Here is a 19,503-nt window from a genome sequence, read left to right on the forward strand (position 1 = left end):
CTGCAAACCGGAGCTCTTCCTTTTGTTGGCCTGGTTCCTGGGTCACAGGGAGACAGGCAGTGGTATTTCATCTGCCTTTTAATCTGTAAAGTGACAGATGACAGAAACCTCCCCACATTAAGACTCTTTGGCAGATTAGCCAGTAGTTTGGGAGTCCTGGAGGGTTTTGGAAACATGGGAGGTGCCATGGCACAGGGCTGACCCTACAGGACTCTGCTCTTTGGAAACAGTTTGCCTCTTAGGATCCTGGGCCCTTGTGTGGTGTGCAGGGCTGAGATGGACAGGCCCTTTGTCCTGCCTGTGTTGGTAAAGGGCTTCCCTGCCTGCCTTTCTGGGAGGCACCCACCACAAAACCTGGCCCAAGGGAGGGGCTCTGTATGTTCTTTGATTTTTCAACAAGTCAAGGATATTATTTAACTTATTGTTAAGCCAGGAAACCTGTAAAATGTTACAGCTGAGTCAAAAGAGAACCCAAATAATTTATGAATAGGTGCAAAGCTGGTCAATATTCATTGGGCGGTAATCATTTGCACCACCACCCCCCCCTCCCCCCCAGGGAAAATGGGTTTCCATGTCTGTGGATGGGAATCATCTGCTTTGCCATCAGTTTTCTCCAACTTGCAGAGTTGCCAAGCAGTGAGATGGCAATGGAAGGCACGGCCCCGTAGGACCCGGTGGCGATGGTGCACTGCAGTCCACACAGGTGGTCTTTCTCCCACTCAGAGTCACTGAGGAGGAGGCCTTGGTGGGGCTTCACGTTGGTCAGGGACGGGCCCAGAAGCAAGGGCTGAGTGCTCTCAGAGACACACGCCTCCCCTTTCCACGTTGGCCTCAGGTTTCCCAACCCTTCTGTGCGGAGAGCCCCTGAGCCCCTGGTGACCACAGTATCCATGGAAATCACTCCTGGCTCCTCACTTTGCATTCTGTTTAATTTTTATTGTTGTGAATTGGGCTGTAACACACATGGAGGGAGTGCTGAATTCATGCTTGCGGCACAAGCGCGGCTCTCCTGGGGCTTTGGGATCCGAAGGCATTGCCTCATTCTTTCACCCCTACCTTCCCTGTCCTCACATGAACATACTGAAATGTTCTAAAGGTTCCTTCTCTTGGCCATACCCACTCTCCTGTCCCTGACCCCACCTCACCTGTTCTATCCTCATCTTTATGCCAAGAATGTCCATGCTGCGGAGGTGAGGCTACTAATTTTGGAGAATATCCTTCTGAACCCAGCTTATGATGTTTACCTGATGGTGGGGACCTCCATTTGCTACAAGGTGCAGAAGATCAGGCAAGGAAAGATTACAGGTGAGTCACCGACTCAGGTAAAACATACATAATATAACATTTACCACGTTAACAGTTCAGTGGCATTAAGTACACTCACATTGTTCAGTAACCATCACCACCATCCATCCACAGAAATCTTCATCTTGTAAAGCTGAAACTCTGTCCCCATCCAACACTCTCCATCCGCTTCCCCAATCCACTGCTTTCTGTCTCTATGAATTTACTTCTCTAAGTACCTCAAATAAGTGGAATCAAACAGTACTTGTTGTTTTGTGACAGGCTCATTTCACGTAGCATAGGTCCTCTAGGTTCACCCATGGTGTAGCACGTGTCAGAATGTCCTTCCTTTTTAAGGCTGAATAATATTCCATTGTATAGACAGACCACATTTTGTTTACCCAGTCATCCTTCGGTGGATGCCTGGGTTGTTTCCATCTCTTAGCTATTGTGAATAATGCTGCTGTGAACATGGATGTGCAGATATCAAGTTGAGACCCTGCTTCCAGTTCTTTTGGGTATTTATTCGTGAGCTTCACATTGGACTGGGTTCTACCCTTGGTTTGCCATCAATTGCTGAGCAGCCTTTGCAAGCCATCCCCCACTTTTGAGACTCATTTTCTCCATCAGAGCCCTTGAGGCCTTTCTGCCTGCGCTGTGAGGGCAAATTGAACTGATGGACATAGATTTGTTCTGGAGTTTCAAAGAGCTGTGTACATGTGATACATTTCATATAGTGAGTGTTCTTAATGCAGCACCAATCCTACTAAGAATTATTATTATTGTCATTTTGTTTAGCATTTACACATTTCATGGTTAGAGCACAGGGTGTCAAGAGTCTCTGGAACAAGAGTGTTGCAATCGGGGACCATCATTTGAGGGCCTGGACCTGTGTCTGGGCAGGCGCCTACCCCAGGTTGGGGGCTGCATGCCTGTGATGCAGGGCGCTGTTTAAGAAGCTGCATGCTTCAGCTTTTAACCAGCTTGGTTGAAAAGACAGCACCTTAGCTGAGAGGAGTATTACTGTGTGGCACGCTTAGAAGGCCACAGAAGCCGAGAACAGCCACTCCTGCCTTGGGGCCTGGCTCTCTCTGACAAGAGGTGCACCCTGAGAACATCCCCACAGTAGGATTGGTGAGGGAGAAGAGGGCTCTTAGTACTTATAGCAGGTGTCTATGTTGCTTGCAGGGTGATGTTTCTACTCAGTTCTGTTGGCATTTGGATTGCTTGCAGACACGATAGGCACAGTAACCAAATTATTAGACAGAACAAAATGTGGGAAGGACATGCTGGCTGATGGAATTGGTATCTTGAGAAAGACTTGAGTGATTGGAATGGTGGAATTTAATTAATTAATTAATTTTTTAAATTAAATCTTTATTGTTCAGATTATTACAGTTGTTCTTCTTTTTTCCCCCCATAGCTCCCCTCCACCCGGTTCCCACCCCTCCTTCACCCTCATCCCCCCGCCACCGCTGTCCTCATCCACAGGTGCACGATTTTTGTCCAGTCTCTTCCCTCATCCCCCACACCCCTTTACCCCCCAAGAATAGTCAGTCCACTCCCTTTCTATGCCCCTGATTCTATTATAATCACCAGTTTATTCTGTTCATCAGATTATTTATTCACTTGATTTTTAGATTCACTTGTTGATGGATGTGTATTTGTTGTTCATAATTTTTATATTTACCTTTTTCTTCTTCTTCCTCTTCTTAAAGGATACCTTTCAGCATTTCATATAATACTGGTTTGGTGGTGATGAACTCCTTTAGCTTTTTCTTATCTGTGAAGCTCTTTATCTGACCTTCAATTCTGAATGATAGCTTTGCTGGATAAAGTAATGTTGGTTGTAGGTTCTTGACATTTATCACTTTGAATATTTCTTGCCACTCCCTTCTGGCCTGCAAAGTTTCTGTTGAGAAATCAGCTGACAGTCGTATGGGTACTCCCTTGTAGGTAACTGACTGTCTTTCTCTTGCTGCTTTTAAGATTCTCTATTTGTCTTTTGCTCTTGGCATTTTAATTATGATGTGTCTTGGTGTGGTCCTCTTTGGATTCCTTTTGTTTGGGGTTCTCTGTGCTTCCTGGACTTGTAAGTCTATTTCTTTCACCAGGTAGGGGAAGTTTTCTGTCATTTTTTCTTCAAATAGGTTTTCCATATCTTTCCCTCTCTCTTCTTCTGGCACCCCTATAATTCGGATGTTGGTACGCTTGAAGCTGTCCCAGAGGCTCCTTACACTATCTTCGTATTTTTGGATTCTTTTTTCATTTTGCTTTTCCGGTTGGGTGTTTTTTGCTTGTTCGTATTTCAAATCTTTGACTTGATTCTTGCGATTCTCTAGTCTGCTATTGGAACTCTGCATAATATCCTTTATTTCAGTCAGTGTATGCTTAATTTCTAGTTGGTCCTTTTTCATAACCTCGAGGGTCTCACTAGATTTCTTGAGGGTCTCACTACATTTATTGGCGGTCTCACCAGACTTTTTGAGGGTTTTACTAAATTTATTGGTGGTTTCTAGAAAGTTCTTGAAAAACCTTAAAAGTGTGGTTTTGAACTCTATATCCAGTCATTTGCTTTCCTCCATTTCTGTCATTTGTGATCTGTTTCTTTGTCTCTGCATTTTTTATGCTTCCCTGTGTTGGTAGAGTGTCTGTGTGTGCTAGGTGTCCCATAGGGCCCAGTGGCTCAGCCTCCCCAATTACCTGAGGTGGACACTCTGGTGCACCCCTCTGTGGGCTTTGTGCACAGTCTTGTTGTAGTTAAGCCTTGATTGTTGTGGGTATCACTGGGAGGAATTGACCTCCAGGCCAATTGGCTGTGAGAATTAGCTGTGTCTACGGTGGGAGAACATCTGTGCTGAAGACACCCTTATGAGGCAAGACTTGCTTCAGTGGGGCTTTGGTGCTCACTGAGTCTGCCCCCTGAGTGTGTCCCTTATGGATCTGAGGAGTTGTAATTGGATGGTCCCAATCTGACCACTAGGTACACTGGCTCTTGGATCTAAGGAGATGCTAATTTAGCCTCTGCCTGAGGCTACCCAGCAGGAGCTATGAAGAGATCTGCAGATTCCCCTTCTTGTTTGGGGTTTGGAGGTGCCCAAATGAGGCACAGCTGTGAAGCAATGCAAGCTGCTGTGGGGCCTTGGACCTTCTCTTGGAAGTTCTGGGTCTGTCTGGCCCAGCTGCAGTTTGTTAGGTAATTTTCAGATTGCAAAGGGCCAGGGCATTCATATGCAAAAGCCTGTGCCGCAGCTTGGATGGGGCGGGGTCTCAGGGAATCAACAGGGTGGAGCAAGCAGCTATGGCTGATCCTCAGCCCTGCCCTAAGGGGCCCTGTGTCTCAGTGTCCCAGTAATCACTGCAAGCACCTTTGAGAGAAAGCCGCCCTCGAGTTCCGAGTTCTGCCCGCTGCCAGACAGTCCAGTTACTCCCCGTATGAGTCTAGGTCCCCAGAGACTCACCCGGAACTGGAGTTCAGAGCAGTTGGGGGCTTGTGACTGCTTCCCGATTCAAAAAGAGAGCCGTGTCCTCAGTTGCCAGCCCTTTCCGAGTGCGCCTCCGTACCTCTGCACTTTACTTCCGCACCTTCTCTGAGTCTCAGAATGCTTTTCTCTTTCCTTCTAGTTGTAGAATTTCCACTCAGAGAGCCTTCCTGTGGTTCTGGATGATGTCCATTTTGTCTTTTAGTTGTATTTTTGTGTGTGTGTGTGTGTGTTGCCTGTTGTTGTTTTTTATTTAACAATCTAAGGAAAAGAGGTCAGTGTCCCTGACTAAGTATCAGGTATTGCTTATTTTTTAAATTCTTGCGGCGCACTTGTTAAAAATGGCTGCCTTACAGAAAACTGTTTTGATGGAATAATGGGGTGGAAGCCACACTGAAGACGGTAGAATTGTGAGTGGGAAGTGAGGACATAGGGATAGTACGTGTTACAAGGAGTCTGGTTGTAAAGGATAGGGAAAGGCAGCATCTAAAGGGGCATGTGTGGTTTTGAGGAAGGATTTGTTTTTAACTGGCAAGCTCCTTCCTACCTCCTAGGGTTGTTGCAATGATTAAATGACATCATGCATATGAAGGGTTAAGCCTAGTGCCTGGTACATAGTCCGCAGTCAACAAACATTAGCTTTAAAAACAGAGTGAAGTAGTATTAGCATTTCCGTTTCATATAACTGTAGGTGTGCCTAACTCCAGACTTACTTTTTTTTTTTTATTGCTTAAAGTATTACAAAGGGTATTACATATGTGTCCCTCCCCCCCCCCCCCCGCCCTTGACAATCCCCTGGCCTCCCAGTTGTATTTTTGAATTTGTTGTGGGAGGCAGCAATTTCCGGTGTTTACCTATGCCACCATCTTGGTTTCTTCCTGGTGGAATTTATTGACATAAAGTGTCCAACTGCATGGATGGATGGATGTGGGCTGGGTTCCTGTGTCAAAGACAATGTTGGAGGGACTTAGAACCCAGTCCACCCTTGAACCATGGCTGCTCAGAACTAACGCACACTGGTTGCATGAGCAGGGGCTGGAGTGAGCCCATGCCATCCTGAGCTCAGGCCATCATCCAGCAACTCCATGGTCATCCCTGGACCCTACCTGGAGCAGGGGACTCTGACAATTAGAAGCACATCTGGAGAGCCAGCGGGAGGGGTCAGAGACCATGTTTCCTAGGAGAATGTAAGGGCAACCTTGAGGATGGCCATTTATTCTCTGCAATATGTCTGATCTGGGACCCCAGGAACAGTGGACAGTGACCCTTAACATCTGAAAAGCCTCCCATATTCAGGGCCTCTGACAAGTAGTGAGCCTGCATTATAGGAGGTATTTAAGGAGTCTGTTAGGCTCCTCCTCGTTTTTATCCTTTTAGGGTTTTGTATATACATAGTAGGGCAAAAGTAGGTTTATCATCTTTCATATGGCAGTAATATAATGATTTATAAATAGTAATACAAGAATGGAGGGGATGAGGGAGGGAGGACAAAATGAAAGAAGGTGAAGGGATTAGCCAAAGAACATATATGCATAACCCATAGACACAGACAACATTGTGGTGCTAGCCAGAGGGAAGTGAGGGGCTTGGGTAGTTGGGTGGAGGTGGGCAAAGGTGGGGAGAATGGGGACATCTGTAATAGTGTCAACAATTAAAATAAAGTTAAAAAAATAAGAATGAACTGTTTCACATGCTCACAACTGTAAACATACTTTTGTCTGGTCTGTATAGTTATGTCTGAGTTGTGCAAGGTCCCTCGAGAGTCAGTATATTCATTTGGGGAACTTTAGACAGGGAGGCAGCTAGTGCTTCATAAAGCAGCATAAAGGAAAGCTGCCCTACTGAGTGAGCAGTGGCACCATCTCATTTTACTATGACCTGCATCCTTGACACACTATGGCCACATGCTGAACACTGGTGCATACTCTGCTCAAATCACAACAGCGCTGCCGGACTCCCCAGTTAGAGGCAAGGAAATGAGCAGTGTACGCACTTTAAGTGACTCAGCCCTAGGCCAGAATCACCTGGCGGGCCTGTTCACAGCACTGGGGCCACCCCTGAGTTTGCTTCAGCAGATCCTCATCCTCAGGGGCCCACTATGTGAGGTTCCCAGGTAAGGCTGCTGGTCCAGGGACCACACATTGAGAACCCTCTGCTCTAGGGTAGAATCTTGGGGACTAATCAGAACACACAAAAGATTCCCCAGTACAGGAAATGGGCAAGTGGCCTTCCTTCAGATTCATTCTGAAGGCTGCTCCAGCTGAAATTTCTCCCAGGGCTGAGCAGGGAAGTTGTCCTGCATTCTCTATGGCCTCTTTCATCTCTTGCTGGATGGCTGGAACATGGCCACTCCTGCTGGCCTTGGTGAGTGGGTTACTTGACAGGAAACTGGCGGAGAGGGCGTGTCAGAGTGGCGAGACTCGAGACTCGGTGGTCTCAGTCCCAGGTCTGTGGGACCACTCCCAAGCTTCTCATTTCATTTCCACAGCACTCCCATCTCGAGATGCAGGCATCGGGAGTGTCTATTTCAAGGGTTGCTGAGGGACAACATGGGGTAATGTGCACATACTAGGAGAACGTTGGCTCAGTCCCACACCATTTTGGTTTCCTGGTCAGCAGTAGCCACTTAGATCAAAAGTGCTTGTGCGGGAGATGGACAGAGAGGGTAGGTTCTGTAAGCTGTTATTTCCTGGGAAATTGTTTTCATCCTGGCCCCGCTGAGCTCATTCTCTCCACAACACAGCATGAAGCAGGGAAGTATTGATGATGGTCAGGATTAGCAACAGAGAAGATGCTTTGCATATTCTAGACTCAGCTCCCCAAAGCATGGTGGTGGAACCCGGACCAGCACCTTTTCTGGAAACTTCCAGAGGATACCCAGCCCAGGGAGCCCCATCTGCACTCTCGGTGCAGCAGAGTGCACTTCTGCAGTGAACACAAAAGGGCCTTGATGTTCCGTAAGCAGGAGGCCCTGTGACAGAGGCTGTGCTAAAATTTAAAAAGCAGCATTTGACAGCCTCAAAAAGCTGATTGCCTCTAGGATTCATGAAGAGTGTCAGCTTTCTCCATAGGCATGGGAAATAATACTAAAAAAATAAGCAAAAAAATATCATGTAGCTGTACTGGCAGCAGGGATTCAGGGTGCGATTGATACATCAGCTCCTGACATTTCCTATCTTCTCGCTCCCTCTCTCCCACCTGGCTTTTTGGGTTCCTGGCCAGAACTCTCAATGCCTTCAGATCAGTACCAACTGCAGCTTCAAGACCACATCCAGGGCCCTACGGGAGACCCCAGCCGGCCTGTGGCTGTCTTGGCTCAGGACACAACGACGGTCACTGCCGTGCAGCTGGGACAGAGCAGCCTGGTCCTGGCCTACAAGAGTATCCTTTCCTCGGGCCGGCATGCCCCATGCAAGTCCTCAGTGCGGGGATTATCCTTTCCTCAGACCAGCATGCCCGATGCATGTCCTATGTTCAGGGGATCTGCTGTTTGGAAGGGGAGTCTTTTTCTCCTTGGAAGCTGGGCTAGGCTAAAAATAGCCCTGTTTTCCCTCAAGGTCTGAAAATCAGAAAGATTGCTCACCTCTGTGGGTGACTCACTGGAGAAGCTCCCGCATGGGAGCTGGTTGTGGGCCTGGAGCCTCACTTCCAACTCCAGAACGCCTGCGATCTCTTCTAAGGGGCTGGCTGAAGCTGTTTCCACAATGGTGCCATCCCTTGTCTCAGACTTGTTGGGGTGTCTGTGTGCCTCCAGTGTCCTCTGCAGAGACCCCCTTTGCTGGTGTAGGAAGCACGGAGTGGCTCTGATTCTGGAAACGGCTCTGCCCCACTTGACACCAGGCAGGGAAGTTTCCCTCCCTCCTCTGTCCATGCAGTGGGTGATGGGAGCCATCCTACCCATGCTGAAGCCTGCCAGCTGGTTTACTTACCGCCTTGTGTTTTGTTCCTTAATGAGGAATTCAGGTATCCGTATGCAGGGTGCTTCCAGGTTACCTAACAGCACCATCTACGTGGTGGAACCCGGATACTTGGGTGAGTGTGGGCATCCTAGGTCCTGGATGCTGTTCTTTTTTTATTACATAAGTTAGGAAAATAAAATAAAAGTAACAACTCCCCAGAGGATGCTTCAATCTGACCAGCTCGACCAGCTGGGAGGCCTGGGGCCATCAGCACCCACCTGCCCTTGCCAGGGCTGCTCCTCAGTCCTTCCCCTGTCCGAACCCAGAATCTGTCAGAGGCTAGATGGGGTCAGGGAGGTGGCCAGCTCGTCAGGGAGAGAAATGGGATAGGGTAGAGTGGGGAAGGGCTTTGTCTCTTGCTGGCTTTCATAGCAGGGCTCTGTCCAGACCTGATCATGGCCATGGACATTTGGAGGTGAGAAGGGCCCCTGAGGTACCATGATAGTTGGTAGATGTCTCCTTGGGGAGGAAGGGGAGGCTTTTGTCAGGAGGAGGGGAGGAACCCATAGCCATGGGTACAGCCAGTGCCTGGGAGCTGCCATGACAGATGAGGACTTGAGATGTGTCCGGGACACTCCGGGTCACCAACGCAACACTTCTTTTGGTCTGGGCTTGCTCACCTGTTGAGTGCAGTGACATGGTGCAGCAACCCCAAAGTTTTCTTGTGTGCTGCCATGTCAGATTGCTGTTTGGTGCAGACCTCTGTGGATGATGTGGTGACACCAGGCAGGATGGCCCTGCGTGTCTTAGGAGCTCCACTTAGAAATGCCTCCTTGGCATCTCCCAGCTGTCTGGTCTATGCTGGCAGGGTGTTCCAGAAGGCAGACAGGATTCTTGGTGCTTGGTGTTGTGGGGAGAGGCCAGCACAGCAGGCAGTGACAGGACAGCTGGGAGGGTTAATGAGAGTGCAGAGAAAGGCTTCAGGGATATGCTAATTGAGGCAGGCCTTTTCTAAGAAGCTGCTTTTGCTGGTGGGTCATCATGGCTCAGAGAGCAGCATGGGTAATGGTGTGGAGGTGAGAAAGCACATAGCATCACAGGGGGCAGCAGGCAGCTGGTGTGGCATCTACAGTGGGAACAAAGCAGGGGGCCTGGAAGCAGTGCAGGCTCACTCGGGGAGCGTACCCAGTGCCAGGCCTCACGCAAACCTGTGCATTTAGAATGTAGATACAGTGTGGGTTCAGAGTGCAGCCCGAGGGTAGACTCAGAGTATAGCCTCACCGTGGACTCAAGAGTGTAGACCCACTGTGGATTCAGAGCATATACCTACTGTAGATTCAGAGTATAGCCTCACTGTGGATTCAGCGGATAGCCTCACTTCGGAGTCAGAGTATAGCCTTACTGTGGATTCAGAGTGTAGACCCCCTGTGGTATCAGAGCATAGACCTACTATGGGTTCAGAGTATAGACTCACATGGATTCAGAGTGGGCCTACTGTGTATTCAGAGTATATATCAGTATGGAATTTTGACTTACTATGGACAGGGTCAAGTTTGAGTGAGTACTGAGCAGTCAAGTGTGGGATTGTCTTGGGGAATCTTAGAGATCAGTTCAGGTTTGTAGGGCTCAGCACTGAAGCCCAGCATCAGATCCCATAGTCATTAACAGCTGGACTTTTTCCATGGAGGAATATAGGTGAGCGGTTGTGGGCTATCTAGGTGAGTGCTATGGGGCCCTTCCAGTGAGCGGTTATAGGTCTCTCCAATTGAGTGGTCTAAGCCCTTCCAAGTAGGTAGTTGTGGGCCCTCCAGGTAAGTAGATGTGAGTTGTCTAGGTGAGTGGTTTTAGGTACCTTTAAGTTGAGCATTTGTATGTCTCTTCAGGTAAGTGGTCTGGGCCCTTCCAGATAGGTGGTTGTGGGGCCTCCAGGTAAGCAGTGTGGGCCCTCGTGCTAATGGTGCTTGGTCCCATCCTGTATGTCCCTGTGGCCTGAGTCATCAGATGCTGCCACTTGCCTTTCTTACAGGGTTCACAGTCCACCCTGGTGACAGGTGGGTGCTGGAGACTGGACGCGTATATGAAATTACCATTGACGTGCTTGATAAGTCTGGCAACAAGGTCTACCCATCAGATGTGAGTGCCTGCCTAGGGTCCTGGGGTGGGGATGAGGGCAGGGATGGGGAGGTGGGATAGCTCCTAAATGAGCTGCTCCCAAAGAACAGGGGTCCCCATGCAGGCAGGCTGAGTTCAGGAACTTCCTAGTGGTACTGTTAGGCCTACAGGAGGCACTGTGTGGGATCCCTGAGGCATCTCGAGGACCAGTACACCTGTGCATCTGCACCCCACAGACTCACTCCCACAGAGCTGGGTGGGAGAAGAAGCAGCAGGGTTGAGGAAGTGGTGGTGAGGAGGTGGTGTCTGCCAGCTGTGATTAGCTATACGGGTTTCAATGTCCTTTACTGTATTTGGTGGTGTCCTTGATGGGACCTCAGGACCTATGAAAGCTGACTGCAGGCCTTTAGCTCCCAGGAGCCCCACGGGATAACTATAGCAGGAGCACTGGGTCATCAGGTCAGGCAGGGAGGGAAGCCCGGGAAGGGTCAAGGCCAGCGTGGGCTTTGTCCAGCTTGTCTGGACCTGCGAGCCTCGGGGCCCTTCGCCTGGCCTGCCTCCTGCTTTCAGGTCACATGGCTTCTGGCCTGCATCTGACTTTCCTGGGTTGTCCGAGAAGCACCTCTCACCCACCCTGCCTTACCTTCCAGAACATCCGCATTGAAACTGCACTTCCCTCTGAGTTCTTTGAGGTGCTCTCTTCTTCAAAGAATGGGTCATCCCATCAGGTCAGGCCAATAAAGAGAGGCCAGACGGCTGTGGAGGCAGCCCTCACCTCCGTGGTAGATCAGGTAAGTCGGCGCCCCACGTCTACCTTCTGTGCCCCACAGGCAGAAGTGTTCACCCAGGCTGGATGGGAGCCCTGGGGAGTCAGGGACCCAAGCTCGGCCTGTGTGTTCCTCTCACAGGTACCTTGAGGGTTCCTCTCTCTCTGGGCTCACAAAGGATGTCTGGGGGCGGCTTTGGGCTCTTCTGTCACCTGTCCTCACACCAGGCCAGAGGCCCTCTTCCCCTGCCAGCCCCTGTAAGAGTGAGCCTGCACCTTTGGGAAGAGGCCAGAACTCTTGCTGAGGAACAGTGTTGGGCCCCTGCATCCAGCTGCACCAACCAGGAGCCACCAGCGTCCCTTTGGCTGTTTTGGCTGTGGGTCCTTCAAAGTCTCTTTTATTTTTAAAGTTTTTACATATACATATTTTTTAAATTTATCTTTATCATTGAGAGTATTACAGATGTCCCCTTTTTCCTATTGATCTCCTCCACCCCTCAACCTCCCCCCTCCCCCAACCCCAAGACCTTCATGGTACTATTGTCTGTGTCCATGGGCTATGCATATATGCGTATACGTTCTTTGGTTAATCTCTCCCCAGCTTCAAAGTCTTTTCATTTTTTCCTGTACTTAAAAGGCCAATCAGTTAGTGGGAGTAATTCTTTACTGATGGGAACACTGGCATGACTGTTCTCATCTGCCTACCCTGCACCAACCTCTAAGAGGCAGCAGAAAGAAATGGCGTGTGGCCCACACTGCAATTCCTACCCAAACCTTCCCTGGGGGCTTTGGGCGAGTTGCTTTAGCATACCGCACCTCAGCTTTCCCATTGTAAAGTGGGGACACCCACATCCATCCTGTCAGGGGGTCCCTGAGGATGAAGTCAGGCAGCATTTACTCCAGTGGACATTATAGAGCCACACAAAGCCATCTCCAAGGAGATGGAGAGGCTGCAGGTTATCTGGCATTTCCTTCCCACTCCCCCTTCGTGTCTGATCCCCAGGGAGGGACAGGGGTCTGCTTGACTGGGAAAACTGCTGCAACCTGGTTGTCATGGTGATGTGGGGCACCCTCATCCCCTTGTAGGATGGAGGGGTCCACATGTTACGAGTGCCTGTGTGGAACCAGCAGGAAGTGGAAATTCACATCCCCATCACCCTCTATCCCAGCATCTTGACGTTTCCGTGGCAACCAAAGACAGGCGCCTATCAGTACGTGATCAAGGTAACTGGGAGCCCCAAGTCTGGCTGCACTCCTTTGGGCATTTCCATGGGATTGAAACTTTTAGGACATTGTGTTTCATCTAATATTATCTTCTAGGTTGTGTTCTAGGGGCTGGAGAGAATTTAAAATCAGAGTCTTTATTCTTTATTTCTGAGGTTTCTATCACAGCTGTAAATTTTGATAATCAGAAAAAAAACCCTGAAAAATAGAAAGTAAAGCAAAATAAAGAAAACCTGGAATACCGATATAACTTCCATATGCATTTGGTGTTTTTTTAAAATTATTGATTTTAGAAAGAGAGGAAGGGAAGAAGAAAGAAGGAAAGACAGAAACATTGTTTTGTTGTTTTATTTATTTATGCATTCATTGGTTGATTCTTGTATGTGCCCTGACCAGGAATCGAACCTACAACCTTAATGTATTGAGACAATGTTTTAACCAACTGAGCTACCTGGCCAGGGCCACATACATTTGTTTTTGTAAAAAAAATTGTTTTCCCAAAGCAGTGTAAATATTCGTAGAGAAAAAATTGAAATGTAAGAGAAAATGTCTCCAACCCTGTTATTTACCAAGTGTTCTTGGGCATTTGTCAGCATGGACTGATTGATTCCTTTGGGCCTTTTGAGCCCTTGAGGGCAGCATGTTCCCCATCAGTCCCCACCTCCCTGGCAGTGATGGCAGGTGTCCTGTCTGTGCAATGGTGCCCACTGCCAGGTGTGTCACCGTCCTGGCCCCTCTTGGGTTTTAAGGTGGTGGCCCCTGTTCTTGGGAGCTGGCGGACTGTTGTTTACTTCATGGCAGATGGCTAGGAGTGGGCAGGGGTGTGTGCTGGGAGGGAGCGTTGTGTCTGGTCAGAGGCAGCATCCTGCACCGGGCCCCATGGCCTAGGGTCCATCCATTCCAGCCTGGGCTCTGGGAGGTACCCCTGGGCTCTGGGGCCACTGTCATGGACATGTGGGTATGTGTATGTCGCCACAAGGTCCCTAGAATGTGAGGATTAGACCCGGGTAGAGTGGAGAGAGCGAGGCGTGGAGGCAGCCTCCAGTCAGGCATGGGGTGGATGACATGTTTTTCCTTGCAGTGGGGGACACTGACCTGTGAGTGTGAGTAGGTGTGAGTGGGGGTGAATGTGAGTGGGTGTGTGTGAAGCAGAGAGAGGCCATGCAGGTGTACTGATTAGATGATGATTTTTTCCTCTAGGCCCATGGTGGGAGTGGGAACTTCAGTTGGTCTTCATCAAACTACGTGGTTGCCACAGTCACCGTCAAGGGTCTGATGACCACAGGCAGTGACATGGGACTCAGTGTGATCCAGGCTCATGATGTTCAGAACCCGCTCCATTTTGGGGAGATGAAGGTGAGACCTCAGGGGCCAGGAAAGCCCAGGGGGTGATGTCTAGGCCTCAGGCTTAATTCAGAATCACCCTTTAGCCCTTGGTCATATACTTGGTGTTGGCAACAGGTGAAGTGGTAGTGAATCAGGCCCTAGCCCTGCCCTTGAGGAGCTCCCAGCTGCATCAGGGAGATGGGAATGGCATCCCACACCAGGCAGGGGATGGGACCAGAAGGGCCAGGGTCAACATAGCTGGAGTTTTTTGAGTGGAGACCAGAGAACACAGAACACAGGAGATAACCAAATGAGCCATTCTAGAACATTTGCCAGACCTAAAACATACAACTCTCCAAATTGGAAGGGTTGCTGACTGTCAGGTTGTAAGTGCCCAGTGAAAGGAAAGCCCAGGACTCCAGGAGACCTGGCCCAGCCTCTGCTCTGCTTCTTGTTCAGATACAGTCAGGAGTCCCCTGTCCCAGGGCTCCACACCTGGCTTTTGACCCCAAGTGATGTGGGATCAACTCACTCAGCAAAGGCCACAGGTGAGTGGTCATCTGCAGCTGAGCCTGGTGGCCTCCTGACCCCACTTCTTTCCTTCCTCCCTGACCCTTTCATTACTTCACTTAGAGCAGAAATTGAAGGTCCGTTCATGATATGTCTAATACTGATCTTCTCATATTATTTGGGATATTGTTGATAGGCTATTTTGTCTTTTTATTGTCACACAAACACACACATCCCTACCTTAAAATTTATCTAAGTTTCATATGAAGAGGGTTGTAATGGAGACCCTTTAGCTACAGCATAATTGTGAAATATTTGGATAAACTCTAGCCACCTTGCCCCTCCCCATCTCCCAAGCTTCTTCATCTCAGTAAATGTGCCACCTTCCACCCAGTTACTCAGCCAAAAGCCGAGGACAATTCCCTGATGGGCAGTATATAATGGTTAGAACCTGGCTCTTGGGGCTGGACTGCCTGGGCCAGACACCACCATGCTTCAGCCCAGATAGGTTCTTTAACCTCCCATGCCAGTTTCTTCATCAAGTGTTGAGGTTGGTATTAGAACCTTCTTAACAAGGAGACTGAGAGGAGTCAGTGAGTTAGCAGCATTCTCCTAACTGAACCTGGAGTCTGGTAAGTTTTGTTTATACAAAGATTGTTGTTTTTTAAAAAATATTTTTATTGATTTCAGAGAGGAAGGGAGAGGGAGAGTGATAGAAACATCAATGATGGGAGAATCATTGATTGGCTGCCTCCTGTGTGCCCCACACTGGGGATCGAGCGCACACCTGGGCATATGCCCTGACTGGGAATAGAACTGTGACCGCCTGGTTCATAGGTCGACCCTCAACCCACTGAGTCACACCTGCTGGGCAAAGATTCATTGTTTTTGATGATGGCTCTCTCTCACCCTGTACACTGCCTTCTTTATATTTTTCCAATGTGCTGAGGTGGTACATGCCTCAGGATCTTTGCTCGGACCATCTCTTTTCCCAGAATGTCTTTCCTCCAGACTTTTGTGGCTCTCAGATCTAAGCCTACATCACCTTTTCAGAAAGGTCTTCCCTGACAGCTCTATCCCTGAACATTACCTCAGTCCCCAGCACACACCCGCATGACCCTCAGGCTTGGTCTTCTCACTGATATATAGTTGGTACCCAGCACACAGTACTGTTAGTAAATCTGAGCAGCAGGCCTTTCCTCTCCCATGGAGCCTGATGACCTCATCAACTCCCTGTCTTCCAGGTGTATGTGATTGAGCCCAGAGGCATGGAGTTCACCCCATGCCAGGTGGAGGCACGAGTGGGCCAGACCCTGGAGCTGCCCATAAGGATCAATGGCCTAATGCCCGGCGGGGCCAATGAGGTGGTCACCCTGAGCGACTGCTCCCACTTAGACTTGGTGGTCGAGGTGGAGAACCAGGGCGTATTCCAGCTGCTTCCAGGTAAATTAGCACTGATGAGCAGGTGCCAGATAGCAGTGGGTTGACGCCTTGTGTTCAACATGGGCTACTCTAGGCTCCTAAAAAGAGGGCATGAGGCAGCAGGGGTCACAGCATGAGAAATGGCATTTGTCTCCTTGTGCTCCACCAGCAATGGTCTGATTTGGATCTTACCTGCCATGTGACCTATTGTGTCACTGTGCTCTCAGCCTGTTTCCACATCTCTAATGCAGTATCATACTAAATAGAATTGCATGTCACAGTGCCTATTGCAGCATCTGGACTGTAGTAGATGCTCAGAATACACTGTTGATAAGGGGATTTGGTTAGGGACAGAATCGCAACACCTTTGAGACATGTGTGGTCTAGCCCTCCAGAGCCATCAGCGCCCCATGCAGGGTTTGGGGGGTGGTGGTGTCAGTGGTGTTGGTGTCAGTGGAAGCTTGTTAATTTATAGGGTGTCAGCCCTGCCAGGTACAGGTAAGTGAGCCTCTGTGTATGCCCTCCTTAGACTTCACAACCATCACAGGAGGAGGAACTGGTGTTGGGCCATGTGTCAGATAAAGAGACTGAAGCTGTGTAGCCATCCAAGGTCACAAAGGGCACAGGGTGTGATGGTGTGCAGATCCAAGTATGTCTGGGATACTGATCTGAAGCCTCAGTCCTCCAAAAAGTGGGCTTTGCAGGGAAATTAGCTCAGGGGCAGCAGAGAGCTCCTCTTCGATGTGCAGATGAAGAAAAGCAAGGACTATTGAGCCATTGAGGAAGGAGTAAGGTTTAAGCAGGGGTGGAAGTAACAGGGAAACAGGGATCAGCATTCAGTGGGTGGGGCTCCTGAGGTGGGCATGTCCAGGAACGTGGGCACACACAGTGGACCTGGAATGGCTGAGCCTGTTGAATCCTGAATTGTGGAGGTTACTGGAGGGCTTGGACCTCAGTGTCCAGGCAGTGGGGAGCCACTGACGGTCTGTGAGCAGAGCAGTGTGGCTTGATCCTGATGGGGCTGGGAAGCCCAGTTGGCAGAGGTGTTTGTAGAGTGGCCCGAGGTGCTGAGCAGCCTTCCACACCAGCGTCACAGCATGGCTACCCATGGAGCCCCGTGAACTCGGAGCTGCGCAGAGGAAGGACAAGCTATGCCAGGTCCTCTCTGACCATCCAGGAGAACCAGCTGTGGGAGATCTTAAAGTGTTCTTGGCGAGGCAACAATTTAGGGTGGAGGAAAACATTAGTGCGTGGGAGAGAGCACTGCTGGCGACAGGGAAGAAGCCTGCCTCCCAGTCCCCCACAGGTGTCCTGGAGGGGAATCGGCAGGCTCAGCCCAGGCGCTGGGTAAGCATCCAGGAGTCCAGGAATAAAGGACAGGCCTTGGAATTCCACACTCCTGGGTCTGAGCACCCCTTCTTCAATATTGGCTGAGTTGCCCAACCTCTCTGAGCCTTGGATTCTTCATGTATAAAGTGGGGAGACCGGCCCCTTGCCTGCTGTGAGGGTTACAATGAATGTCCCTCAGCCCAGAGCTGGGGTTTGGTCCTGAAGACAGCAGCGGAGACAAGTCCTGTGGCAGCAAAATTTCCCTTAGAAAGCTTCTTAAGTGTCCCCCAATGTATAGTACATGTGGCTTTGTGGAGGCTTGTGGTAGGGCCCAGGTAACATGAGAAGCCTAGTCAGGGTAGAAAGGCGATGGCATCATGGAAATCCGTGGGACTCAGGACCAGATGGGGTCAGTAGATTGAGTGACACCTGCCCTAGGGCACAGGAGGCTCATGGAAGAGAAACATGAGGACAGATAGGATCCCAGTTAGGCTGACAGGGTCCTTCTCTTTCTCCGTCTCCCCTACTAAGTGCAGGTCCTTGGTCTTGACCAAGTTAAGACACACCTGATGGAACTCAAGCCTTGGTTCTTGGAAAGGACTCGACCAGGATCCCAGGCAACACCCCTACCAGCAGCATTTGAGTAATTTGGGGCCTCACCTTCTTCCTGCTGGACTTGCCACTGGGATCCCATTTCTGCCATGTCCTCATCATGGAAGCCCCCTTAAGAGCCCATTGGGGTTGTGGGTGTTACTGTGAACTTCTTCACGGAGCCCCCAGGATTGGGCTTGACCAGGTTGACCTCTGGGGGTGGCAACCCCACAGCTCTTGTCCCCACCCCCAGCCCTTTCTCTGTTCTCAGACTCAGCTGATTTCTAGCCCTTTGTTCACTGAGCACCTCCCAAGTGCTATGCCCTGGGGTCCCCTAGTTACCATGAGAGCTGTGGTCTCACCTTCATGGCCTTTACAGTCTAGTAAGACAGATGGTGCAATGGGCAGGAGTGGTGCTGGGACAGTGTGCCAGTGTGGGAGCAAGGGTCCTGGGGGCTCTGTCTCACTCCTGGCCATGAACCCACCAAAATGCCTAAACACGTTCCCTAGAAGAGATGTGCTTGAAGAAAGTGCCTACGCCAGTTTGGAGGTGTGCAGGAAGGCTGAGACCTGAAGGATGGGGCTGGGAGGAAATGGGAAGAGTATTCCAAGGAGCAGGAAGAGTGTTGTAAGCCTAGACACAAGAAAGGATATGGCACACTCCGGCTCCTGCCAGGTTGGGGCAGGTGGGCCTCCACTTTCCAGGGCAGGTCCTTGGAACCAGAGTAAGCCCCTTGGGGCTCCATCTTCAGCATCTTCCTACAAAGGGCCCACCTCCCTACTTATAATTCAGGGTCATGTCCAGATAAACGTTTGTGCAGACTCCTTGTACCTGACTGGAAGACAGCAGGGTCCATACTCAGACCCATCATTTCCCTGTTGTTTTTGTGTAATGTGGACACAGATGGCCCATTTGGCAGTTTCAGTTTTCAGGAGCTCCTGGGCTCTGCCTGTGGACTCTGGCCTGCCCTTCTTGGTGGGTACAGCAGTGGCCATTGGCGAAACAGCATGCATTGAAATGTGTCCTAAGGGTGGAGGAGATTGTTCTCAGATGTCCACAGCAGCTCTTTGACTAATTGCTCCAAACTGGAAAGAACCCAAATGCTGATCAACTGGTGAATGGATAAGCAGACTGCGGGACATCCTGGCAGTGGAAAACTTCTCAGCAATGCAAAGGAAGCAAGCCATTGATCACGCAGCAGCATGGCCAAGTTTAAAAAATACACTGCATGAGACGAACCAGACATGAAGAGTGCAGTTTGTGGATGTGTAGGGTGAGGCAAACCGGTCCATGTGGAGACTGAGTGTAGAGCAGTGGTTGCCATGGATGGGGTCTAGGGGAGGAGGGTGACTGCTCATGGGTATGGAGTTTCTTGCTCGGGGTGAAATGCTCTAAAATTAGTGGCGATAGTTGCACAACCCCATGAATATGTTAAAAACCACAGAATTGCATGTGCATTTTAAATGGGTGATTCTGCAGTATGTGATTTATATTTCAGTAAAACTAGTATTAAAAAAAACTAAACTATGGTGGGAAAAATCAGAATGGTATAGTGAT

At 49.7% G+C, this 19,503-nt stretch overlaps 1 protein-coding gene across 1 annotated transcript in view; it reads left to right on the forward strand.

Moving 5' to 3' along the window:
- The window catches only part of NUP210 (nucleoporin 210), a 128,354-nt gene that overhangs the window by 41,193 nt on the left and 67,658 nt on the right, over positions 1–19,503 (forward strand). The window contains exons 6-13 of the mRNA XM_081086167.1: positions 1,173–1,305; positions 7,989–8,147; positions 8,730–8,798; positions 10,692–10,798; positions 11,428–11,568; positions 12,630–12,767; positions 13,968–14,123; positions 15,848–16,046. Of these exons, the coding sequence (XP_080942293.1) occupies positions 1,173–1,305; positions 7,989–8,147; positions 8,730–8,798; positions 10,692–10,798; positions 11,428–11,568; positions 12,630–12,767; positions 13,968–14,123; positions 15,848–16,046 (1,102 nt within the window). The remainder of the gene's footprint in view (positions 1–1,172; positions 1,306–7,988; positions 8,148–8,729; positions 8,799–10,691; positions 10,799–11,427; positions 11,569–12,629; positions 12,768–13,967; positions 14,124–15,847; positions 16,047–19,503) is intronic.

Source organism: Myotis nattereri, assembly GCF_964212035.1.
Source record: "Myotis nattereri genome assembly, chromosome: 3".
NCBI lineage: Eukaryota > Metazoa > Chordata > Mammalia > Chiroptera > Vespertilionidae > Myotis > Myotis nattereri.